This window comes from Eleutherodactylus coqui, chromosome 3 (assembly GCF_035609145.1).
Source record: "Eleutherodactylus coqui strain aEleCoq1 chromosome 3, aEleCoq1.hap1, whole genome shotgun sequence".
Lineage (NCBI taxonomy): Eukaryota > Metazoa > Chordata > Amphibia > Anura > Eleutherodactylidae > Eleutherodactylus > Eleutherodactylus coqui.
The window spans coordinates 237,995,808-238,022,746 of NC_089839.1; the positions used below are offsets into that span (position 1 = coordinate 237,995,808).

The 26,939-nt window shown below is 47.6% G+C and overlaps 2 protein-coding genes across 4 annotated transcripts in view; both read left to right on the top strand.

Annotated features, from left to right (window-relative positions):
• Positions 1–26,939, top strand: part of LOC136621574 (complement factor H-like) — a 1,208,893-nt gene that overhangs the window by 616,626 nt on the left and 565,328 nt on the right. The window lies entirely within an intron of this gene.
• LOC136621576 (coagulation factor XIII B chain-like) overlaps positions 1–26,939 on the top strand; it is a 146,765-nt gene that overhangs the window by 15,178 nt on the left and 104,648 nt on the right. For 2 of the 3 annotated variants that reach the window (XM_066597146.1, XM_066597148.1), the window contains exon 3: positions 9,590–9,787. The exons of the other annotated variant lie outside the window; for it this stretch is intronic. In XM_066597146.1, the coding sequence (XP_066453243.1) occupies positions 9,590–9,787 (198 nt within the window). The remainder of the gene's footprint in view (positions 1–9,589; positions 9,788–26,939) is intronic. 3 annotated transcript variants of the gene reach the window in all.

Here is a 26,939-nt window from a genome sequence, read left to right on the forward strand (position 1 = left end):
GCTGCGACTCACCTGTCAGCAGCGGAGCGCCCCGAATCTTTCAGGACGAGCGGCGAGATACTCGGATAAAGCAAATTACTCGGACGAGTAGTGCTTATCCAAGTACGTTCGCTCATCTCTATTCTTTAACATCCCATTGAGTTCAATGGGAATCCAAGTCACTGTTCACATAGCACAGATTTGGAATCTTTGCTGATGAAAAAACAAATTCACAAGTCAAGCCTTGAATTGGAATCTGCATCAATAAATTGACACAGGTATTAACTAGAGTTGAGCGAGCACCAAAATGCTCGAGTGTTCGTTACTCGGGACGAAAATTTCGCGATGCTCGAGGGTTCGTTTCGAATAACGAACCCCATTGAAGTCAATGGGCGACCCGAGCATTTTTGTATATCGCCGATGCTCGCTAAGGTTTCCATTTGTGAAAATCTGGGCAATTCAAGAAAGTGATGGGAACGACACAGCAACAGATAGGGCAGGCGAGGGGCTACATGTTGGGCTGCATCTCAAGTTCCCAGGTCCCACTATTAAGCCACAATAGCGGCAAGAGTGGGCCCCCCCCCCTCCCAACAATTTTTACTTCTGAAAAGCCCTCATTAGCAATGCATACCTTAGCTAAGCACCACACTACCTCCAACAAAGCACAATCACTGCCTGCATGACACTCCGCTGCCACTTCTCCTGGGTTACATGCTGCCCAACCCCCCCCCCCCCCACACACACACACACACGACCCAGTGTCCACAGCACACACCAAAGTGTCCCTGCGCAGCCTTCAGCTGCCCTCATGCCACACCACCCTCATGTCTATTTATAAGTGCGTCTGCCAAGAGGAGGAGTAAAAGAAATGAAAAAGGAGGGTGGAGCAAGACCCAGTGAGGGTAGTGGAATATTTATGGAGTACAAAGAGTTTTCAATGATTGAGTATTTTGAATGGTGGAGGTGCTGCCAACCAGATGACGCTCCACCAGTGTGGGCGTAAGTGTAGCGAAAAGGATGTGAAAAGAACTGGTATGGAGGCGCAACACTCTAAGCTACTAGAAGATGTAGATCAAAGTCCAATGTGTGATGGTGAAAGCACTTCTTTTTTATTATTTTTTCAGAAATAAAAAACCAGCAATGGAATACGCGTTTCGGGGAAGAACCCCTTCGTCAGTTCGGCTGGATAGGACAACAGGATGCCTAGGGGTGACACGATTCCAAAGATGTATAGAATGTGTCGGAGGTCCTGTGTGCAGGAGGACAGGGGAGAGAGAAAAAAAATGCATTTTTTTTCTCTCCCCTGTCCTCCTGCACACAGGACCTCCGACACATTCTATACATCTTTGGAATCGTGTCACCCCTAGGCATCCTGTTGTCCTATCCAGCCGAACTGACGAAGGGGTTCTTCCCCGAAACGCGTATTCCATTGCTGGTTTTTTATTTCTGAAAAAATAATAAAAAAGAAGTGCTTTCACCATCACACATTGGACTTTGATCTACATCTTCTAGTAGCTTAGAGTGTTGCGCCTCCATACCAGTTCTTTTCACATCCTTTTTGCCAAGAGGAGGAACCGCAGGCACACACTGCAGAGGGTTGGCACGGCTAGGCAGCGACCCTCTTTAAAAGGGGCGGGGCGATAGCCCACAATGCTGTACAGAAGCAATGAGAAATCCAATCCTGTGCCACCTCCATCAGGAGCTGCACACGTGGGCATAGCAATGGGGAACCTATGTGCCACACACTATTCATTCTGTCAAGGTGTCTGCATGCCCCAGTCAGACCGCGGTTTTTTATAAATAGTCACAGGCAGGTACAACTCCGCAATGGGAATTCCGTGTGCACCCACAGCATGGGTGGCTCCCTGGAACCCACCGGCGGTACATAAATATATCCCATTGCATTGCCCATCACAGCTGAGGTAATATTATGTTTAATGCAGGTGGGCTTCGGCCCACACTGCATGCCCCAGTCAGACTGGGGTTCTTTAGAAGGGGACACATGCAGTTACAACTCCGTGTGGACCGACAGCATGGGTGGGTGCCAAGAAGCCACCGGCAGTACATAAATATATCCCATTGCAGTGCCCAGCACAGATGAGGTAATGTTATGTTTAATGCAGGTGGGCTTCGGCCCACACTGCATGCCCCAGTCAGACTGGGGTTCTTTAGAAGTGGACACATGCAGTTACAACTCCGTGTGGACCGACAGCATGGGTGGGTGCCAGGAAGCCACCGGCGGTACATAAATATATCCCATTGCAGTGCCCAGCACAGCTGAGGTAATGTCATGTTTAATGCAGGTGGGCTTCGGCCCACACTGCATGCCCCAGTCAGACTGGGGTTCTTTAGAAGTGGACACATGCAGACAGCATGGGTGGGTGCCAGGAAGCCACCGGCGGTACATAAATATATCCCATTGCATTGCCCTGCACAGCTGAGGTAACGTCAGATAAAATACAGGTGGGCTTCAGCCCACACTGCATGCCCCAGTCAGACTGGGGTTCTTTAGAAGTGCACACATGCAGTTACAACTCCGTGTGGACCGACAGCATGGGTGGGTGCCAGGAAGCCACCGGCAGTACATAAATATATCCCATTGCATTGCCCTGCACAGCCGAGGTAACGTCAGATAAAATACAGGTGGCCTTCGGCCCACACTGCATGCCCCAGTCAGACCGGGGTTGGTTTTTAATACATAGACACAGGCAGGTACAACTCCCTAATGTGACGTCCGTGTGGACCGACAGCATGGGTGGCTCCCTGGAACCCACTGGTGGTACAAAAATATATCCCATTGCGGTGCCCTGGACAGCAGAGCTAACGTCTGATTAAATACGGGTGGGCTTCGGCCCAAACTGCATGCCCCAGTCAGGCTCGAGTTTTTTATAAGTATACACAAGCACGTACATCTCACTAATGGGAAGTCCATGTGGACCGACAGCATGGGTGGGTCCCAGGAAGCCACCGGCGGTATATGAATATATCCCATTGCAGTGCACAGCACAGCTGAGGTAAGGTCAGCTTTAATGCAGGTGGGCAAAAAATTAATTGGATTACACTGTAGGCGAGGGCCCAAAAAAATTGGTGTACCAACAGTACTAATGTACCTCAGAAAAATTGCCCATGCCCAACCAAGAGGGCAGGTGAAACCCATTAATCGCTTTGGTTAATGTGGCTTAATTTGTAACTAGGCCTGGAGGCAGCCTAGTTAAAATAAAAATTGGTTCAGGTGCAAGTTTCAACGATTTAATGAGCATTGAAACGTATAAAAATTGTTTACAAAAATTATATGACTGAGCCTTCTGGGCCTAAGAAAAATTGCCCGTTCGGCGTGATTACGTGAGGTTTCAGGAGGAGGAGCAGGAGGAGGAGGATGAATAGAATACACAGATTGATGAAGCTAAAAGAACCCCGTTTTTGATGGTGATAGAGAACGATGCTTCCATCCGCGGGTGCAGCCTTCGTATTGTTTAGGTATCGCTGCTGTCCGCTGGTGGAGAAGAGAAGTCTGGGGAAATCCAATTCATCTTGATGAGTGTAAGCCTGTCGGCACTGTCGGTTGGCAGGCGGGTACGCTTATCCGTGATGATTCCCCCAGCCGCACTAAACACCCTCTCTGACAAGACGCTAGCCACAGGACAAGCAAGCACCTCCAGGGCATACAGCGCGAGTTCACGCCACGTGTCCAGCTTCGACACCCAGTAGTTGTAGGGGGCAGAGGCGTCACCGAGGACGGTCGTGCGATCGGCTACGTACTCCCTCACCATCCTTTTACAGTGCTCCCGCTGACTCAGCCTTGACTGGGGAGCGGTGACACAGTCTTGCTGGGGAGCCATAAAGCTGACAAAGGGCTTGGAGAGTGTTCCCCTGCCTGTGCTGTACATGCTGCCTGATCTCCGCGCCTCCCCTGCTACCTGGCCCTCGGAACTGCGCCTTCTGCCACTAGCGCTGTTGGATGGGAATGTTACCATCAGTTTGTCCGCCAGGGTCCTGTGGTATAGCATCACTCTCGAACCCCTTTCCTCTTCGGGTATGAGAGGGGAAAGGTTCTCCTTATACCGTGGGTTGAGCAGTGTGTACACCCAGTAATCCGTAGTGGCCAGAATGCGTGTAACGCGAGGGTTACGAGAAAGGCATCCTAACATGAAGTCAGCCATGTGTGCCAGGGTACCTGTATGCAACACATGGCTGTCCTCACTAGGAAGATCACTTTCAGGATCCTCCTCCGCCTCCTCAGGCCATACACGCTGAAAGGATGACAGGCAAGCAGCATGGGTACCCTCAGCAGTGGGCCAAGCTGTCTCTTCCCCCTACTCCTTATGCTCCTCCCCCTCCTCCTCCTCCTCCTCCTCCTCCTCAGCGCGCTGAGATATAGACATAAGGGTGCTCTGACTATCCAGCGACATACTGTCTTCACCCGCCTCCGTTTCCGAGCGCAAAGCGTCTGCCTTTATGCTTTGCAGGGAACTTCTCAAGAGGCATAGCAGAGGAATGGTGACGCTAATGATTGCAGCATCGCCGCTCACCATCTGGGTAGACTCCTCAAAGTTTCGAAGGACCTGGCAGATGTCTGCCAACCAGGCCCACTCTCCTGTAAAGAATTGAGGAGGCTGACCTTCACTACGCTGCCCATGTTGGAGTTGGTATTCAACTATAGCTCTACGCTGCTCATAGAGCCTGGCCAACATGTGGAGCGTAAAGATCCATCGTGTGGGCACGTCGCACAGCAGTCGGTGCACTGGTAGATTAAACCGATGTTGCAGGGTCCGCAGGGTGGCAGCGTCCGTGTTGGACTTGCAGAAATGTGCGCTGACCTGGTGCACCTTTCTGAGCAGGTCTGACAAGCGTGGGTAGCTTTTCAGAAACCACTGAACCACCAAATTAAAGACGTGGGCCAGGCATGGCACGTGCGTGAGGCTGCCGAGCTGCAGAGCTGCCACAAGGTTACGGCCGTTGTCACACACGACCATGCCTGGTTGGAGGCTCAGAGGCGAAAGCCAGCGGTCGGTCTGCTCTGTCAGACCCTACAGCAGTTTGTGGGCCGTGTGCCTCTTCTCTCCTAAGCTGAGTAGTTTCAGCACGGCCTGCTGACGCTTGCCCACCGCTGTGCTGCCACGCCGCGCGACCCCGACTGCTGGCGACGTGCTGCTGCTGACACATCTTGATTGCGAGACAGAGGTTGCGTAGGAGGAGGAGGAGGAGGGTGGTTTAGTGGAGGAAGCATACACCACCGCAGATACCAGCACCGAGCTGGGGCCCGCAATTCTGGGGGTGGGTAGGACGTGAGCGGTCCCAGGCTCTGACTCGGTCCCAGCCTCCACTATATTCACCCAATGTGCCGTCAGGGAGATATAGTGGCTCTGCCTGCCTGTGCTTGTCCACGTGTCCGTTGTTAAGTGAACCTTGGCAGTAACCGCTTTGGTGAGGGCGCGTACAATATGCGGGAGACGTGGTCGTGCAGGACTGGGACGGCACATCGAGAAAAGTAGTGGCGACTGGGAACCGAGTAGCGCGGGGCCGCCGCCGACATCATGTTTTTGAAAGCCTCCGTTTCCACAAGCCTATACGGCAGGATCTCCAGGCTGATCAATTTGGCTATGTGCACGTTTAACACTTGAGCGTGCAGGTGCGTGGCGGTGTACTTGCGCTTGCGCTCAAACAGTTGCGCTAGCGACGGCTGGACGCGGCGCTGAGAGACATTGCTGGATGGGGCCGAGGACAGCGGAGGTGAGGGTGTGGGTGCAGGCCGGGAGACGGTCATGCCTGTGTCCTGAGACGGGGTTGGATCTCAGTGGCAGGTTGGGGCACAGGGGGAGAGGCAGTGGTGCAAACCGGAGGCGGTGAACGGCCTTCGTCCCACCTTGTGGGGTGCTTGGCCATCATATGCCTGCGCATGCTGGTGGTGGTGAGGCTGGTGGTGGTGGCTCCCCGGCTGATCTTGGCGCGACAAACCTTGCACACCACAGTTCGTCGGTCGTCTGCACTCTCAGTGAAAAACTGCCACACCTTTGAGCCCCTCAGCCTCTGCAGGGTGGCATGGCGCGAGGGGGCGCTTTGGGAAACAGTTGGTGGATTATTCGGTCTGGCCCTGCCTCTACCCCTGGCCACCGCACTGCCTCTTCCAACCTGCCCTGCTGCTGCACTTGCCTCCCCCTCTGAAGGCCTGTCCTCAGTAGGCTTAGCAAACCAGGTGGGGTCAGTCACCTTATCGTCCAGCTGCTCTTCCTCCGAATCCTTTGTTCGCTCCTCCCTCGGACTTACTGCCTTACTACTACCTCACTGATAGACAACTGTGTCTCATTGTCATCGTCCTCCTCACCCACTGAAAGCTCTTGAGACAGCTGCCGGAAGTCCCCAGCCTCATCCCCCGGACCCCGGGAACTTTCCAAAGGTTGGGCATCGGTCACGATGAACTCCTCCGATGGGAGAGGAACCACTGCTGCCCAATCGTTGCAGGGGCCCGAAAACAGTTCCTGGGAGTCTGCTTGCTCCTCAGAATGTGTCATTTTCATGGAGTGAGGAGGCTGTGAGGAAGATGGAGCAGCAGCCAGAGGATTCAGAGTTGCAGCAGTGGACGGCGTAGAAGACTGGGTGGTCGACAGATTGCTGGATGCACTTTCTGCCATCCACGACAGGACCTGCTCACACTGCTCAGTTTCTAATAAAGGTCTACCGCGTGGACCCATTAATTGTGAGATGAATCTGGGGACCCCAGAAACTTGTCTCTCTCCTAATCCCGCAGCAGTCGGCTGCGATACACCTGGACCAGGAGCTCGGCCTGTGCCCACACCCTAACTTGGGCCTCCGCGTCCATGTCCTCTAGGCCTACCCCTACCCCTCAGCATGGTGTATTACGAGTAGAGCAGAAACGGAACAATGTAATTAAATGTGCTGCTTATTGGCCTGTGGTTGGAGGCTGACTTCGCTTACGGAGCGCACAGCAGAGCCAGGAAACAATTATGCGCAAGCCTGTAGTGAGACCTAGGTGTGTATGACTGAGCTACTGGAATTAACAGCGCAGAACCAGTCAAGTGGCCAATGGCCAGTGGTAGGCCTTAAAGGGGTTGTCCCTCAAAACAAAGTTGGGGTATACACTTCTGTATGGCCATATTAATGCACTTTGTAATGTACATTGTGCATTAATTATGAGCCATACAGAAGTTATTCACTTACCTGCTCCGTTGCTAGCGTCCTCGTCTCCATGGTGCCGTCTAATTTTCAGGCGATTAGACGCGCTTGCGCAGTCCGGTCTTCTCCGTGTTGAATGGGGCTGCTCGTGCTGGAGAGCTGCTCCTCGTAGCTCCGCCCCGTCACGTGTGCCGATTCCAGCCAATCAGGAGGCTGGAATCAGCAATGGACCGCACAGAAGACCTGCGGTCCACCGAGGGTGAAGATCCCGGCGGCCATCTTCGCAAGGTAAGTAAGAAGTCACCGGAGCGCGGGGATTCGGGTAAGTACTATCCATTTTTTTTTTTTCAACACATGCATCGGGTTTGTCTCGCGCCGAACGGGGGGGCTATTGAAAAAAAAAAAACCTGTTTCGGCGCGGGACAACCCCTTTAAGTATTTTGCTTCAATTTTTTAAAATGGTGAGGTGAAAAACCAGACAGACACCGTATGCAGCGTATATATGTATACTGTTTCCCTCTGGCAGGATGACGGCGATCATGTAACGGACACAGCAGAGCCAGGAAACAATTATGCGCAAGCCTGTAGTGAGACCTAGGTGCGTATGACTGAGCTACTGGAATTCACAGCGAAGAATCAGTCAAGTGGCCAAAGGCCAGTGGTAGGCCTTAAGTATTTTGCTTCAATTTTTTAAAATGGTGAGGTGAAAAACCAGACAGATACCGTATGCAGCGTATATATGTATACTGTTTCCCTCTGGCGGGATGACGGCGATCATGTAACGGACACAGCAGAGCCAGGAAACAATTATGCGCAAGCCTGCTGTAACGCTTAGCTGGGTAATAATGAGCGACTACTACCCCCAGCAGACACGCAGTAAACTGAAGACGGTCACAGGCAGCCCAAATATTGTATTTTTTTCCAATTTTTGGGAAAAAACCCACTGCCTATGTAGCCTGTATATGGATTTCCCTGTTGGAGGATGACTGTGGTTATTGAAAGCACAGTGCAGCCAGAAAAAATTATGCGCAAGGCTGGGTATTAATGAGCGACTACTAGTACCCCCAGCAGACACGCAGTAAACTGAAGACGGTCACAGGCAGCCCAAATATTGTATTTTTTTCCAATTTTTGGGAAAAAGCACACTGCCTATATAGCCTGTATTTTGATTTCCCTGTTGGAGGATGACTGTGGTTATTGAAAGCACAGTGCAGCCAGAAAAAATTATGCGCAAGGCTGCAGTAACACCTAGCTGGGTATTAATGAGCGACTACTACCCCCAGCAGACACGCAGTAAACTGAAGACGGTCACAGGCAGCCCAAAGATTTTTTTTCTAATTTTTTTGAAAAAGCCCACTGCCTATATAGCCAGTATACCTCTTTCCCTGTACCACTGTCCCTGCCTCACCAGTACTGCCCCTATACTCAGTAAAATGACTGCAGACTGAGGACGCTATGGTCTGCATGCCCGATATACAAAAAAAAAAAAAAATATGCAACACTGCTAAAACCAGCCTCAACAGTACTGCACACGGCGGCCCCAGTTTATATACTCGGGTGATTTTCTTTTGACTCCTCTTATGATCCTTGATTTCAGCACTACACAGTGTAGGTATAGTTTTCTGTATAAGATGCAATAGTCCAAATAAGATAAGAAATACACACACTTATTGTAGCCTGAAGCTTAACAGTTTATGTGCCATGACATCTGCCTTTACTGTGGAGTGGCACACTGCCCCTTCTACTGAGTGATGATCTGCGGGGTCATTGCAAATGACAGTTGATCACTTCTAGTAGTGTTACAAGGGACAATGACATCTGAGTGATATGTTCAGGACATCCTGCAATCACATGTGTTGCCTCCAATGGCAGGGCTTCCAAGAGGCATTTTCCAGCAGGATAATGCTTTACTGCACACAAAAAGGTCTCACAGGAATGACTACACAACATTTCCACTCTTCCTTGGCCTGGCAAGTCACCAGAGTCATCAATAAAACATGTATGGCACCATCAGAGATGCCAATTTTGACAGCCTACGAGATTGCAAAAGCTAATGTTACAGCAAATGTGTTCAGTTTTTTTCAAAAAAATGATCCTTTTGCTCTAATATGTAATCACTTTTTTTATATCAATGTTACAATCACACACAGAAAGTTTTATATGATTCCGACAACTCCTTCTAGGTGCTTGATTTTTTTGGACATAAGTGTATTTCACTATTTAAATGTTTGGTTTTTTTTGAGGGTTTGAAATGGATGAACATTTTTACACAGTCATTGTCTCACTTTGCCATATTTTTATGACAATTGTGGAGCAATTTTCAACTGCAAAGTCAAGGAGAAAACTATATACAGTATATGTCATTGTACACATTACAATATTTTAAATAGTAGTGGAAGGGATCTGATTGCTTCACATTTTGCTTTGAATACATAAAAGGAAATTAAAATAGAATAAAAATGCTCATTTAATGTTACAGAGCCATGTACTGCAAAGGAAAAGGACATGGAAGAAAATAAGATACAGCTAAGATGGAGAAATGATAAAAAGATTTACCTTAGACATGGTGACGTAGTGGCATTTATCTGTGAACCTGGGCATGAAGCTCCTCCTGGCACACTGATGAGACCTGCTTGTCAACAAGGAAAGCTGCAATATCCAAAATGCTTCACGAATGGTAAGTGTTAGGCCATAGCCATAGGCACACAGGTTGTCATTATTTATTTCTGCTGCCACCAAGGAATTATGTTATCAGTCAGGGATGGATTATGTCTACCTTGGACTCTAAACTATATGAAGATTGTGGACCCTCTACCAGTCTAAAGTTTTAAAATAATCAAAAGCTTACTGCATAGATATACCATAACAGAACCAAGTTTACTGCATAGATTTGATATGAGAACCAAGCTTACTGCATAGTTACCTTAAACATATCAAGCTTACTACTGATGTGACACTGCTAATGCATCTAATAAGTCATGGCTTGAAGCATAGCACTGCTACATCTGTACATGAGATTGAAAGACAGAATCCAGTTTACTACAAAGATAGAATACCAGGAAAGATATGATACAAGAATCAAGCATACTGAATAGATCTGATACTAGATCCAAATATACTGCATGGATGCAAGTTTACTATATGGATACAGTGCCAAAACTCAGCTTACCACATGTATACAATAACAGTTGGTGGGCAGTTCTAGATGATGGAGGGTCATGAAAGCTCGGGTCTCAGGTGGCCAACTCTATTATAATCCATGATTCAAGCTAATGATTCAACAATGACTAGTTGCCTCAGGATAACATATTGTACTGTATTTTTACTGCAAGCTTGGTTTTCATAGAATCATAGAAATAGAAGAGACCATTAGGGTCATCTGGTCAAACCCCCTGCTCAGTGTAAGATCACTAAATCACTCTGTCCAGCTTCTGTTTAAAGACTTCCATTGAAGGAGAACTCACCACTTCCCGAGGTAACCTGTTCCACTCATTGATCACCCTCATTGTCAGAAATGTTTTCCCAGTATCTAATCTGTGTCTCCTCCCTTTCAGGTTCATCCCATTGCTTCTAGTCTTTCCTTGTTAAAATGAGAATAAGGCTGATCCTTCTGCTCTGTGACTGTCTTTCAGATGTTTGTAGACAGCTATTAACTCTGTAGTGACGGCCCCATAGTGGTTTTACGTCCTAGCTAAGTGGGCTTCAATCCTAGAGGATGTAAAAACATGCATCATCTGAGGATTAAAGCCACATGGGCTGAGGACATGATAGCTACCCGGAGGTAGCCGACAACCTGGAGCTGTCATGGGGTGCTGCGGGAAGCCCCCCCCCCCCTCCCCATGGCATGCGATTGGCGTTATTCAACAGATAGCACTGATCGCATTAAAGCGACAATCACTGAAAAGTTTAAAAAAGTTAAATAAAGTTAAAATTTCACCTCCCGTAATGGAACCAATCCGTAAGGGGAGGTGAAGTTACTTACCTAAGGCCTCCAGCGATGGGATCTTTAGCTGCGGACCTTTTTCCAACTTCAGAGCATGCACCCGTTGGCAAAATGGTGGACGTAAGGGCAGAAGATAAGGAAGGCCAGGGAAATGTAAAATCTCCTTGCTCCTAGCTACTAAAGGTAGCTGAGAGCCTGGAGCAGTGACTGAGGGCCACTGTGAGCTGTCCCCGGTCACATGATCACTATTATCCAACGGATATTGGCGATCACGTAAAAAGTTAAAAACAGTTGAAGATTAATGCTCCCTTTGGTTTGCATACGGACATAAGATTAGGCACACAATGGGTATGTTTCTGAACACGGAACAAACAGGGGGATCTATTTTGGGGCGTAAGTCTTTATTCACCTGTGTGCTGTACAAAAAAAACCTGTTTTTAAAATGACACAATTGCCAAAAAAATAAAAATCGTATTTTTTTCCTTCTGCTTTGCTTAGATTCATTGAAAAACGGTGCCCTCAAAGGTCTCAGTGAATACATTAGGGGTGTAGTTTTTAAAATGGGGTCATGTGTCCCCATTCTGACACCTATGAGCCTTTGCAATCTTGGCTTGGCATAGGAAAACAAAATGTTCCTCAAAATGTTGATAAGTAGTGTTAAATTTGTACATCTCCTAAATGGTTAAAAAAAACGAACGTTTTTTCAAATGTGTGCTCAGAATAAAGTAAACACACTTACCAAGATTTTAACAGTATGTTTGCACATATTTCAGATATTACAGTTGAAAATGTGAAAAAGTAATAGCTTTTTTCAAAATTTTCCAAATTTATTAGTACAGTGGTTTATTAACCCCTTAGTGACCAAGCCTGTTTGCGCCTTAATGACCAGGCCAAATTTTGCAAATCTGACATGTGTCACTTTAACATGGAAAAACAACAGAAAGGTTTTGCATATCCAAGCGATTCTGACATTGTTTTTTCGCCACATGTTGTACTTCATTTAGGCGGAAAAAATAGACCGGTAAATTTTTTGTTTATTTATTAAAAGCGCCAAAATTGGGAAAATTTTTAAAAATCGTCATTTTTTCACATTTCCAACTACAATATCTCAAATATATGCAAACATAATATGGAAATTTTTGCTAAGATATATATTTCCACCCGTTTACTTTATTTTGGGCACACATTGGAAAAACTTTCGTTTTTTTTAACCATTTAGGAGACGTACAAATTTAACATTACTTTTCAGCATTTTGAGGAACACTTTGTTTTCCTGCACCAAGCCAAGATTGGAAAGGCTCATGAGTGTCAGAATAATAGATATCCCCACAAATGACCCTATTTTAAAAACTACACCCCTTATTGTATTCACTGAGAGGGCCATGAGTATTTTGACCCCACATTTTTTTTCAGGAATTAATTCAATTTAGAGGAGAAAAAGTAAAATTTCCTATTTTTGTAAATATGTCATTTTAAAGACATTTTTTTTCCTATAGTTTACATGAAAATGAGGATTCACACTCCAAAATGGATCCCCCTATTTGTCCTGTGTTCAGAAATATACCCATTGCTGTCCTAATCTTATATCTGAGTCCACAACAGGGCCCAAAATGAAAGGAGTAATCAGTGTCTTTCAAAACAGCAATTTTGCTTGTAGTCCTTTTAGGCCCCATAACTCACATGTAGAGTTCTTGAGCACCCAAAACCATAGAAAACCCCAACAAATGACCCTATTTTGAAAACTAGACTCCTTAATGAATTTATCTAGGGGTGTACTGCATATTTTGACCCCACAGTTTTTGAATGAATTCAAGCAAAGCAAAAGGAAAAAATTGAGATTTTTTTTTTGGCAATTCTGTCATTTTAAAAACAGCTTTTTATGTACAGCACACATATGAATGAAGACTTGCACCCCAAAATGGATACCCCTGTTTGTCCTGTGTTTAGAGACATACCCATTGTGGCCATAATCTTATGTCTGGATGCACAACAGGGCCCAAAATGAAAGGAGTAATCGGTGGCTTTCAGAACATAGATTTTGCTTGAAGTCCTTTTAGGCCCCATTGCCCACTTGTAGAGTTCTTGAGCGTCCGAAGCCATAGAAAACCCGCACAAATGACCCCATTTTGAAAACTAGACTCCTTAACGAATTAATCTAGGGGTGTACTGTATATTTTGACCCCACAGTTTTTGAATGAATTCAAGCAAAGCAAAGGGAAAAAATTGCGATTTTCGTTTTTTTTGGCAATTCTGTCATTTTAAAAACACCTTTTTTGTACAGCATACATGTGAATGAAGACTTGCACCCCAAAATGGATACCCCTGTGTGTCCTATTTTTAGAAATATACCCATTGTGGCTCTACTATTACGTCTGTATGCACAATGGGGCCCAAAATGAAAGGAGTAACCGGTGGCTTTGAGAACATAGATTTTGCTTGAAGTCCTTTTAGGCGCCATTGCCCACTTGTAGAGTTCTTGAGCAGCCAAAACCATAGAGAACCCCCACAAATGACCAAATTTTGAAAACTAGACCCCTTAACGAATTTATCTAGGGGTGTACTGTGTATTTTAACCCTACATTTTTTTAATAGATCTAAGCAAAGCAGTAGGAAAAAAATTACGATTTTCATTTTTTGGGCAATTGCGTCAATTTAAAAACAGGTTTTTTTTGTATAGCACACATATAAATGAAGACTTTCACCCCAAAATGGATACCCCTGTTTGTTCCGTGTTCAGAAACATACCCATTGTAGCCCTAATAGACATACAGGACACATGGCTAGGCCTACAATGAAAGGAATAGCCGTTGGATTTCAGGGTACAACTGAATAAATTCCAGGCCCCATTGCCCACTTGTAGAGCCATTGAGCGGCCAAAATGATAAGTAACCCCCTCAAATGACCCAATTTTGAAAACTAGACCCCTTATCAAATTCATCTAGGGGTGTACTGCGTATTTTGACCCCACAGTATTTGAATGAATCTAAGAAAAGTAGAAGGAAAAAGTTACGATTTTAAATTTTTTTGGCAATATTTTAAATTTAAAAACAGTTTTTTTGTACAGTGTACATAGGAATGAAGACGTTCACCGCAAAATGGATACCACTGTTTGTCGCGTGTTCAGAAACATACCCATTGTGGCCCTAATTTACTTATAGGACCCATGGCAAGGCCTATAAAGGAGGGAACGCCCGTTGCATTTCAGGGCACAACTGAATAAATTCCAGGCCCCATTGCTCATTTTTACGGATTAAAAATTGACTCCCTAAAAATTTCTCCACCCCCCGCCCACACACACACACACACACATACATACACTCCGCGCCCTTTTTGGCGTTCCCCAAATCTTAGATAAAAGTAATAATGTGAACTGTGTGGTATTTCTGAAGACAGGGGTAATTACGGAGGCTGGTTGGAATGGGCACATGGGGCCATAAAACCGGGTATCCCCCCTCCTCTCATGCTTTTTGGGGGTCATTTCTTGACCTCAGTGGCGGGTATGGGGTGTAAAAAGTGGCGTTCTGTGAGTCTTCGTAAGCTTGCGGAGGTGCAACGGTCTCACACAGAAGGCGCTCAACAAGCTACTTCTGGAACTGCATGAAGGGGCTCTATGTTGCAGATATCCGCAGTAAAATAGAACCTGCTGCGTTCTCTTTTCTGCGAGTGGATTACACAATTCCAACCCACTAATGTGAGCAGAATTGTGTAATCAAATTCGATTGATCTGCGTATTATCTAATTCCTATCCGGTCATGTGAGACTGACCTATGTTAGATCGCTACTTTTTTATTACGTGACCGGGGACCGCTCAACGAGGCCACCTGTCAACGTTGGTCGCTGAGAGCAAGGAGATTTTAAATTTCCTGGGCTCCCCGACTCCTGCGCATGTGTCCGGCCTTTTGCCGGCAATCGCATGTGCAGAATTTCAGACGGTTCACGAAGGAGGTTTGTGAGGGGGTTCAAATACAGAGGCCTCCGGTAAAAAGTTGCATCTCCTCTCACCAATTGCATCGGTGAGGGGGGATGAAACTTCAAATTTTTTTTTAAATTTTATGTGACCGCCATTATTGGATAACGGCAAACACGTGACCAGGAACCGCTCACCGCGGCCCCCCGTGAAATCTCCGGGCTCTTGGCTCAGTTTTGTAGCCAGGAGCAGGGAGAATTTAAATTATCCTGGCAATCCACAGCTTTTGCGTCCGCCATTTTGGTGACGGGCGTGTGCACAGAAGCTGGGGTAAGGTCCGCGGATAAATCCGGGGCCTTATGTATGTACTTTCATCCTCCCTCACGGATAAGATCCGTGAGGGAAGATGAAATGTTAGTTTTTCAAACTTTTTTTTTAAACTTTTTAAAACTTTTTAAAACTTTTTTACACTTTTTTTTTAACTTTACATGATCACTGTTATCCATTGTGTCAGGGTAAAATTTCTTACGTACAGCACCAATCAGGCCCACCCCACTTGCCCCGCTGCCGGCGGAAAGAAGAAAACACCACACGGAGGTCTGGTATCGTTCCTCACACGGGGACATGACTGCACTGCTTTATTACAGATTACATGAGATCTTATACCCTTTTGTCCCATCACCAGGAATGGGTGATGGGCTCATTGGCTAAAATTCACAGCATAACCATATATGGGAAGTCCGGATTTCCGGCCTGAGACAGTGAAAGTTATGTACATAGTTGAACAGTCTCCATCTTGATATGGCGCTTCTGGGAAAACGGCCAAGTACACGGCCTTGTGTCTGGTTCTTCTTTGCTGGGTTTGATACATTTTGTCTTCGCCTTGCAAGGCCTTTGGAATATCTGATGTAAGGCGACAGATTAAGTTTTTTCTCATTTGGAATTGAATAGAACTTGCATATAGGTATAAAGCATAAAAAACATATGGCAATATATATATATATATATATATATATATATATACCCTCACAAACCCCCCTAAAAAACTTAATATGGAGATCAAGTACCAGGCCTTGCACTCTTCCTCGGTCGCCTCTCCCTTGCGTCAGGGTTTCTCCACTTGCCCGTAAGTCCCTACTCCTAAAATGTGGGGATCCCTACCTCACCTCAGAAGGAGGCCATGGATTCCCTGGGCTTATTTCCGGGCATCCATACCCTCTATCTGTACAAGTTAACACCCCACAGGGTGTGCCCTCACCGGAACCTAAGGTCTTCTGCACTATCCCTAGGCAAATGGGAATTCCACTGACAATCCATCTTATGAGACCGGGGAAGATACAGTACTAGTGCATTTCTCCATTCTTCTGGTAACGTACGTGGTTGGCATTATCGGAACTGGCTCTTCATCTTTTTCAAACAAGGGAAATGTTGGTGTCATATTGTCCAGTCCCTTACTCATACTCTTTTTGATCAAAGGGCTAATACACGTAATACACGTACAGGAAGTTACATACCCCACCTCTTTCTGCTAAAATCATATCCAGGGCCACTCTAGGGTCATGGATGCAGTGGGCCCTAACTGGTCAGCTAACCCTTGTAAAGCATCTCTGGTGTAGTTTACAAACCTCTGCTGATTGTAATAGATATAATTCATCCAATCTACATTATTATTAACAATGACAATAGCAAATAAGGACTCAAAACCTTCTTTAACCTGATCTCTAGAATTAAATTCATCTCGCACCCCCCTTGGCACTCCTATTGCATCTATGTATACATGTGGATGGCTAGTGTACAGTAGTCAAAGGTGTGTGTTAGAGGAATTGTACCACAATGTCACTGTGACATCCACTTCCGCCAAGGTCCCCAACCCTGCCCATAGCATGTAAAGGATATGCAGGATCATGAGTTTTTTCAGTGCAAAGTGTGGATCCAAGTGGGCTTTCCTTCGAGCTTGACTGCAGTTGGGGTGGTGAACAACATCTGGTAAGGACATTCAAACCGGGTTTCTCGCTCAAACTTTTTCACATAGACCCTGTCACCTGGTTTCAGATTGTGATACTCATCTGTAGGACCTGGGAGGAAAGCAGAGACTGCAGTATGGATTACTAACAATTCCTTGGAGAGGCCTATGACAAAATTAACAAGAAAATCATTCCCCAAACTCAGCTACTGTGACATGTATCCTCCTAAGAAAAAGAAAAACTAATAGAAGACACTCAATTCAAGATTTGCCCGTTTTCTTCATTGCCTTTTGTATCTACTTTCCCACTACTCCGTGGATGGTAGGGTGTGTGGAAAGCCAGAAATATACCCAAAGCAGACATGATGTATTGCATTATTTCACCTGTGAAGTGTGTACCTTTGTTTGACTCAATCACTTCCGGTACCCCGTATCTGCGGATTACCTCATTCATGAGCTTCTGTGCGGTTACCTGCTTATTTACTTTGGTAACAGAGTAGGTCTCCAACCTGAAAAACATCAACAACAACAAGCACATATTCATACTTCCCAACAAGTAGGAGCTGAGTGTAGCCAATTTGCAATCCCTGAAATGGGTAGAGTGGTCTAGGCAAGAGTGATGTGGCAAATTTACTTCTGCCCTGTTGCTTACGGCAAAGATCATGCAAAATTGGACAAATGATGCAGCAGCTACAGAAAACCCAGGAGCCACCCGTCCTTGTTCAAGCACCGACATCATTACTGCTTTGAGAGGCGCGTCTTTCCGTACGTCAGCTGGGCCATCATGGGGCACAGGGACCGTGGTGGGCAAGTGCTGTTGACTGTTCACCATATGCCGTCCCTTTTTAGTCCATTTTTCCTTTTCTTCCTTGCTGGCTTGTAACTGTAAAGTCTTTAGCATATCAAAGTCCAAAGTTATTATCAAAGTCCAAGTTTATGGTTAAAGTCCAAAGTTATTATCAAAGTCCAAGTTTTGTCAAAGTCCAAATTTTGATCAAAGTCCAAAGTTATTGTTAAATTCTTCTTTTCTTCTTTTCTTCCACGGCTTGAGGGCCGCTGCCTTTGCTGTGTGGCCTGTGATGGCGTTGCCTCTTGCTTCTCCGGTGTAGGAATTGGTGTGAGCTTTCCACTTTGTCAGGTAGAAGTAGGGTCTCCATGAGACTGCACCGCTGCACCATTCTTAATTGGCTGTCCTGCTGAGGTAAAAAACTGTCTGGCCTTCCATGTTGGGCCGTAATCATGACCTATGCCAAATGCATATCGGGAGTCAGTGTAAATGTTTGCCGTCTTACCTTCCTCCACTCTACACGCCTCAGCGAGGGTTTTTAGTTCCGCTTCTTGTACTGCGACATGCGAAGGCATTCTGCTTTTAGGACATCTTGTTGTGTAACCACTGCATAACCGGAGTGGAGTTGTCAATCACCCTGGGTACCATCTATAAAAAACAACTCAAAATATGCATTGTTAACAAGGGCTTTCAGTAACTTTTTTTTTTTTTAAACTTAAATTTTCTTGTTGCATCAATGCTAGACAATCAGGCTGGTATTCTATGTCAAATAGATTAGAACCTTGTTGCAAAAAATTTTAAAAATTTAAAAATGGCTTGCAAAAAATTTAAAAATGGCTGACTTGCAATACCTAGATCACCTATGCCTTCTTCTCCCCCCCTTTGAACCAGGGTACGTAATTGGAAGAAATAGTAGCCGGGTTCAAGTTAGTACAACATTGTAAAAAGATTTGATGGATGCAGATAAGGCCTGTAAAATGTTAGCACTAGAGATGAGCGAACACCAAAATGCTCGGGTGTTCGTTATTCGAAACGAACTTCCCGCGATGTTCGAGGGTTCGTTTCGAATAACGAACCCCATTGAAGTCAATGGGCGACCCGAGCATTTTTGTATTTCGCCGATGCTCGCTAAGGTTTTCATGTGTGAAAATCTGGGCAATTCAAGAAAGTGATGGGAACGACACAGCAACGGATAGGGCAGGCGAGGGGCTACATGTTGGGCTGCATCTCTAGTTCACAGGTCCCACTATTAAGCCACAATACCGGCAAGAGTGGGCCCCCCCCCCCCTCCCAACAACTTTTACTTCTGAAAAGCCCTCATTAGCATGGCATACCTTAGCTAAGCACCACACTACCTCCAACAAAGCACAATCACTGCCTGCATGACACTCCGCTGCCACTTCTCCTGGGTTACATGCTGCCCAACCCCCCCGCACGACCCAGTGTCCACAGCGCACACCAAGTTGTCCCTGCGCAGCCTTCAGCTGCCCTCATGCCACGCCACACTCATGTCTATTTATAAGTGCGTCTGCCATGAGGAGGAACCGCAGGCACACACTGCAGAGGGTTGGCACGGCTAGGCAGCGACCCTCTTTAAAAGGGGCCGGGCGATAGCCCACAATGCTGTACAGAAGCAATGAGAAATAGAATCCTGTGCCACCGCCATCAGGAGCTGCACACGTGGGCATAGCAATGGGGAACCTATGTGCCACACACTATTCATTCTGTCAAGGTGTCTGCATGCCCCAGTCAGACCGGGCTTTTTAATTCATAGACACAGGCAGGTACAACCCCCTATTGTGAAGTCCATGTGGACCGACAGCATGGGTGGCTCCCTGGAACCCACCGGCGGTACATAAAAATATCCCATTGCATTGCCCAACACAGCTGAGGTAGTAATGTCGTGCTTAATGCAGGTGGGCTTCGGCCCACACTGCATGCCCCAGTCTGACTGGGGTTCTTTAGATGTGCTTTCAGATGCATTTATAATTCTCTGTGGACCCACAGCATGGGTGGGTGCCAGGAAGCCACCGGCGGTACATAAAAATATCCCATTGCATTGCCCAACACAGCTGAGGTAGTAATGTCGTGCTTAATGCAGGTGGGCTTCGGCCCACACTGCATGCCCCAGTCAGACTGGGGTTCTTTACAAGTGGACACATGTAGGTTACACTCCGTGTGCACCTACAGCATGGGTGGCTCCATGGAACCCACCGGCGGTACATAAAAATATCCCATTGCATTGCCCAACACAGCTGAGGTAGTAATGTCGTGCGTAATACAGGTGGGCTTCGGCCCACACTGCATGCCCCAGTCAGACTGGGGTTCTTTACAAGTGGAAACAGATGCATTTATAATTCCCTGTGGACCCACTGCCTGGGTGGGTGCCAGGAAGCCACCGGCGGTACATAACTATATCCCATTGCATTGCCCAACACAGCTGAGGTAACGTCAGCTGTAATGCAGGTGGGCTAAAAATTAATTTGATTACACTGTAGGCGAGGGCCCACAAAAATTGCTGTATCAACAGTACAAATGTACATCAGAAAAATTGGCCATGGCCAGCCAAGAGGGCAGGTAAAACCCATTAATCGCTTTGGTTAATGTGGCTTAAGTGGTAACTAGGCCTGGAGGCAGCCCAGTGTAACGAAAAATTGGTTCAAGTTAAAGTTCCAACGCTTTTAAGCGCATTGAAACTTTTAAAAATTGTTCAGAAAAATTATTTGAGTGAGCCTTGTGGCCCTAAGAAAAATTGCCCGTTCAGCGTGATTACGTGAGGTTTCAGGAGGAGGAGCAGGAGGAGGAATATTATACACAGATTGATGAAGCAGAAATGTCCCCGTTTTGGATGGTGAAAGAGAACGTAGCTTCCATCCGCGGGTGCAGCCTACGTATTGCTTACGTATCCTTGCTGTCCGCTGGTGGAGAATAGAAGTCTGGGGAAATCCAGGCTTTGTTCATCTTGATGAGTGTTAGCCTGTCGGCACTGTCGGTTGACAAGCGGGTACGCTTATCTGTGATGATTCCCCCAGCCGCACTAAACACCCTCTCCGGCAAGACGCTAGCCGCAGGACAAGCAAGCACCTCCAGGGCATACAGCGCTAGTTCAGGCCACGTGTCCAGCTTCGACACCCAGTAGTTGTAGGTGGCAGAGGCGTCACGGAGGACGGTCGTGCGATCCGCTACGTACTCCCTCACCATCCTTTTACAGTGCTCCCGCCGACTCAGCCTTGACTGCGGAGCGGTGACACAGTCTTGGTGGGGAGCCATAAAGCTGTCCAGGCCCTTAAAGACTGTTGCACTGCCTGGGATGTACATGCTGCTCGATCTCCGCACCTCCCCTGCTACCTTGCCCTCGGTACTGCGCCTTCTGCCACTAGCGCTGTCGGCTGGGAATTTTACCATCAGCTTGTCCGCAAGGGTCCTGTGGTATAGCAACACTCTCGAACCCCTTTCCTCTTCGGGAATGAGAGTGGGCAGGTTCTCCTTATAGCGTGGGTCGAGCAGTGTGTACACCCAGTAATCCGTTGTGGCCAGAATGCGTGCAACGCGAGGGTCACGAGAAAGGCATCCTAACATGAAGTCAGCCATGTGTGCCAGGGTACCTGTACGCAACACATGGCTGTCTTCACTAGGAAGATCACTTTCAGGATCCTCCTCCTCCTCCTCCTCCTCCTCCTCCTCCTCAGGCCATACACGCTGAAAGGATGACAGGCAATCAGCCGGTGTACCGTCAGCAGCGGGCCAAGCTGTCTCTTCCCCCTCCTCCTCATCCTCCTCATGCTCCTCCTCCTCCTCCTGTACGCGCTGAGAAATAGACAGGAGGGTGCCCTGACTATCCAGCGGCATACTGTCTTCCACCGCCCCCGTTTTCGAGCGCAAAGCAGCTGCCTTTATGCTTTGCAGGGAATTTCTCAAGATGCAAAGCAGAGGAATGGTGACGCTAATGATTGCAGCATCGCCACTCACCACCTGGGTAGACTCCTCAAAATTACCAAGGACATGGCAGATGTCTGCCAACCAGGCCCACTCTTCTGAAAAGAATTGAGGAGGCTGACTCCCACTGCGCCGCCCATGTTGGAGTTGGTATTCGACTATAGCTCTACGCTGTTCATAGAGCCTGGCCAACATGTGGAGCGTAGAGTTCCACCGTGTGGGCACGTCGCACAGCAGTCGGTGCACTGGCAGCTTAAAGCGATGTTGCAGGGTGCGCAGGGTGGCAGCGTCCGTGTGGGACTTGCGGAAATGTGCGCAGATCCGGCGCGCCTTTACAAGCAGGTCTGACAAGCGTGGGTAGCTTTTCAGAAAGCGCTGAACCACCAAATTAAAGACGTGGGCCAGGCATGGCACGTGCGTGAGGCTGCCGAGCTGTAGAGCCGCCACCAGGTTACGGCCGTTGTCACACACGACCATGCCCGGTTGGAGGCTCAGCGGCGCAAGCCAGCGGTCGGTCTGCTGTGTCAGACCCTGCAGCAGTTCGTGGGCCGTGTGCCTCTTATCTCCTAAGCTGAGTAGTTTCAGCACGGCCTGCTGACGCTTGCCCACCGCTGTGCTGCCACACCGCGCGACACCGACTGCTGGCGACATGCTGCTGCTAACACATCTTGATTGCGAGACAGAGGTTGCGGAGGAGGAGGAGGAGGAGGGTGCTTTAGTGGAGGAAGCATACACCTCCGCAGATACCACCACCGAGCTGTGGCCCGCAATTCTGGGGGTGGGTAGGACGTGAGCGGTCCCAGGCTCTGACTCTGTCCCAGCCTCCACTAAATTCACCCAATGTGCCGTCAGGGAGATGTAGTGGCCCTGCCCGCCTGTGCTTGTCCACGTGTCCGTAGTTAAGTGGACCGTGGCAGTAACCGCGTTGGTGAGGGCGCGTACAATGTTGCGGGAGACGTGGTCATGCAGGGCTGGGACGGCACATCGGGAAAAGTAGTGGCGACTGGGAACTGAGTAGCGCGGGGCCGCCGCCTCCATGATACTTTTGAAGGACTCCGTTTCCACAACCCTATACGGCAGCATCTCAAGGCTGATGAATTTTGCTATGCGGACGGTTAACGTTTGAGCGTGCGGGTGCGTGACGGCGTACTTGCGCTTGCGCTCCAACAGTTGCGCAAGCGACGGCTGGACGGTGCGCTGAACTACACTGCTGGATGGGGCCGAGGACAGCAGAGGTGAGGGTGTGGGTGCAGGCCATGAGGCGGTAGTGCCCGTGTCCTGAGAGGGGGGTTGGATCTCAGTGGCAGGTTGGGGCACAGGGGGAGAGGCAGGGGTGCAAACCGGAGGCGGCGAACGGCCTTCGTCCCACCTTGTGGGGTGCTTGGCCATCATATGTCTGCGCATGCTGGTGGTGGTGAGGCTGTTGGTGTTGGCTCCCCGGCTGAGCTTTGCGCGACAAAGGTTGCACACCACTGTTCGTCGGTCGTCAGGCGTCTCTGTGAAAAACTGCCAGACCTTAGAGCACCTCGGCCTCTGCAGGGTGGCATGGCGCGAGGGTGCGCTTTGGGAAACAGTTGGTGGATTATTCGGTCTGGCCCTGCCTCTACCCCTGGCCACCGCACTGCCTCTTGCAACCTGCCCTGCTGCTGCCCGTGCCTCCCCCTCTGAAGACCTGTCCTGTGTAGGCGTTGCACACCAGGTGGGGTCAGTCACCTCATCGTCCTGCTGCTCTTCCTCCGAATCCTCTGTGCGCTGCTCCCTCGGACTTACTGCCCTTACTACTACCTCACTGCAAGACAACTGTGTCTCATCGTCATCGTCCTCCTCACACACAGAAAGTTCTTGAGACAGTTGGCGGAAGTCCCCAGCCTCTTCCCCCGGACCCCGGGAACTTTCGAATGGTTGGGCATCAGTGACGATAAACTCCTCTGGTGGGAGAGGAACCACTGCTGCCCAATCTGAGCAGGGGCCCGAGAACAGTTCCTGGGAGTGTTCCCGCTCCTGAGCATGTGTCATTGTAGTGGAGTGAGGAGGCTGGGAGGAAGGAGGAGCAGCAGACAGAGGATTCGGATTTGCAGCAGTGGACGGCGCAGGACTGTGGGTGGACGATAGGTTGCTCGAAGCACTTTCTGCCATCCACGACAGGACCTGCTCACACTGCTCATTTTCTAATAACCGTCTCCCGCGTGGACCCATGAATTGTGCGATGACTGTCGGGACGCCAGAAACGTGCCTGTCTACTAATCGCGCAGCAGACGGCTGCGATACACCTAGAACAGGAGTTCGGCCTGTGCCCACACCCTGACTTGGCCCTCCGCTTCCTCGGCCGTGTCCACGTCCTCTAGGCCTACCCCTACCCCTCAGCATGCTGTATTACCAGTGATTTGATTTCACAGGCAGGAAATAAATTGGCGCAAGACTGCAGGCCAAATATAATTTTTTCCCTTTTTTGAAAACGAAACGCCCCACTGCCTCTAGTGAATGAATAATCTAAGTTTAATAACTGTGCTGTGGCCCTGCTAATGTGTCACAGAACTTGAGGGTAGCAGAGTTATTAACTCTGGCAGAGCAGGTATTTTTTTCCCAATTAAGGAAAGCAAATGGCGAAGCCAGCAGTAAACCGTAGCTGGGTGCGTCTGATTTTTTAACGTTGTACACCCAGCTCACACGTGTCCACAGCCCTTAGGACCGACAGAGGCAGGACAAATAGATTTCTTTTCCCTTTTTTTACACCAAAAGGACCCACTGCGTATATTCAATGAACATGAGAAGTTTAATAACTGTGCTGTGGCCCTGCTAATGTGTCACAGAACTTGAGGGTAGCAGAGTTATTAACTCTGGCAGAGCAGGTATTTTTTTCCCAATTAAGGAAAGCAAATGGCGAAGCCAGCAGTAAACCGTAGCTGGGTGCGTCTGATTTTTTAACGTTGTACACGCAGCTCACACGTGTCCACAGCCCTTAGGACCGACAGAGGCAGGACAAATAGATTTCTTTTCCCTTTTTTTACACCAAAAGGACCCACTGCGTATATTCAATGAACATGAGAAGTTTAATAACTGTGCTGTGGCCCTGCTAATGTGTCACAGAATTTGAGGGTAGCAGAGTTATTAACTCTGGCAGAGCAGGTATTTTTTTCCCAATTAAGGAAAGCAAATGGCGAAGCCAACAGTAAACCGTAGCTGGGTGCGTCTGATTTTTTAACGTTGTACACGCAGCTCACACGTGTCCACAGCCCTTAGGACCGACAGAGGCAGGACAAATAGATTTCTTTTCCCTTTTTTTACACCAAAAGGACCCACTGCGTATATTCAATGAACATGAGAAGTTTAATAACTGTGCTGTGGCCCTGCTAATGTGTCACAGAACTTGAGGGTAGCAGAGTTATTAACTCTGGCAGAGCAGGTATTTTTTTCCCAATTAAGGAAAGCAAATGGCGAAGCCAGCAGTAAACCGTAGCTGGGTGCGTCTGATTTTTTAACGTTGTACACGCAGCTCACACGTGTCCACAGCCCTTAGGACGGACAGAGGCAGGACAAATAGATTTATTTTCCCTTTTTTTACACCAAAAGGACCCACTGCGTATATTCAATGAATAATAACTGTGTTGTGGCCCTGCCTACACAATTCTTTCCCTGTAGTATCAATGGAGGGTGCAATGCTCTGCAGAGGCGATTTTGAGAAAAAAAAAAAATGCAGCACTGCTAACAGCAGCCAGCACAGTACTGCACACGCTTAAATATGGCCCTAGAAAGGACCGTTGAGGTTCTTGAAGGCTACACTGACTCCTAACACTCTCCCTGCCTATCCAACACTTCTGTCCCTAATGTCAGGTGCAACGCTCTGCAGAGGCGATTTTGAGAAAAAAAAAAAAAAGGCACTGCTAACAGCAGCCAACACACAGATATTACTGGCCCTAATAAGGACCTTTGGGGTTCTTGAAGCCTACACTAACTGCTATTTCTCTCCCTACAGCAGCTCCGGTACCAGCAGCACTGTCCCTCATCTAACTCACAAGGCATCTGAGGCGAGCCGCGGGAGGGGCCGACTTATATTCGGGTGACATCTGATCTTCCCAGCCACTCACAGCAGGGGGGTGGTATAGGGCTTGAACGTCACAGGGGGAAGTTGTAATGCCTTCCCTGTCTTTCAATTGGCCAGAAAAGCGCGCTAACGTCTCAGGGAAGGAAGTGAAAGTAACCCGAATACCGCATGGTGTTCGTTACGAATAACGAACATCCCGAACACCCTAATATTCGCACGAATATCAAGCTCGGACGAATACGTTCGCTCATCTCTAGTTAGCACCAATAACAGAGACATGAGTTACATCGGGGAAGAATAACCTACAAAACATCTATTCATATTTGAAATGTGAGATCCTTTAGGTGCATTCATTATTAGTCTGCTCCTGCCTGCAATGTCTTATCAAATTTGAGACAGGAGTAAAAACAAAACAAAAACTTTTACTAGCTGCTCAAGATTCTCACCCCCTCCCTTGTGGACAAGAGGGATGAAACACATTACGTACTTTTACATCATCTAGCTCCACCCCTTCGATACTGGCTGCGTGCGTCTTTTTTCAGAACTTCACTTCATCTGTACAGTCTAAGCATCCACACCACAACCAAGCAAAGTCCCATGCATGGAGGGGGGACTTTTATCCCCAGTCATTACCTGCATCACACACTCACCACAGCCCGAACACGGGTCACTAACTCTCATCCATCCATGCTCTCAAGTCTGCTCCGTCACCCCCCCCTTGAAGGTGTCCCAGTACATGCAGATGCACAGACAAAAAAAAGTTTGACAAACAAACATACATCAGTTGAAAAACATTGAGGTGAGTGCTATAATGTTACAAAGTACATGATTCTATTGAGATGAGATTGTGAATGAGCGCTATCTTTGACAAATTATGTGAAAAAAATTTGCTGAGTGACTGAGACATTCTATATTTCTTATTTACTGAAACTATTATATGCTGTATTAAACGCTGAAGTATTTTAGTTTGCGTGGGTATCTTTCAGCCCCCCTTGTCTTTCTTCCTCTGTATTTGACCCTGAACAAAACGTGAAGTCTGAAAGCCCCCACCTTTTCAAAACATCTGTTATCTCTCTAGGAATATGAAACACAGACTGAATAGAGTTGTTTTAGTTTAACTATTGCCTGCATTTGAACTCATAATTAACACATATGCTGGGACCTTGCAACATTCATTTTCAACCCCTGTATAAGTAAGAATATACCTTAGAAATTGCTATATTTCCTGCCTACTAAGACGGTATAATTAAT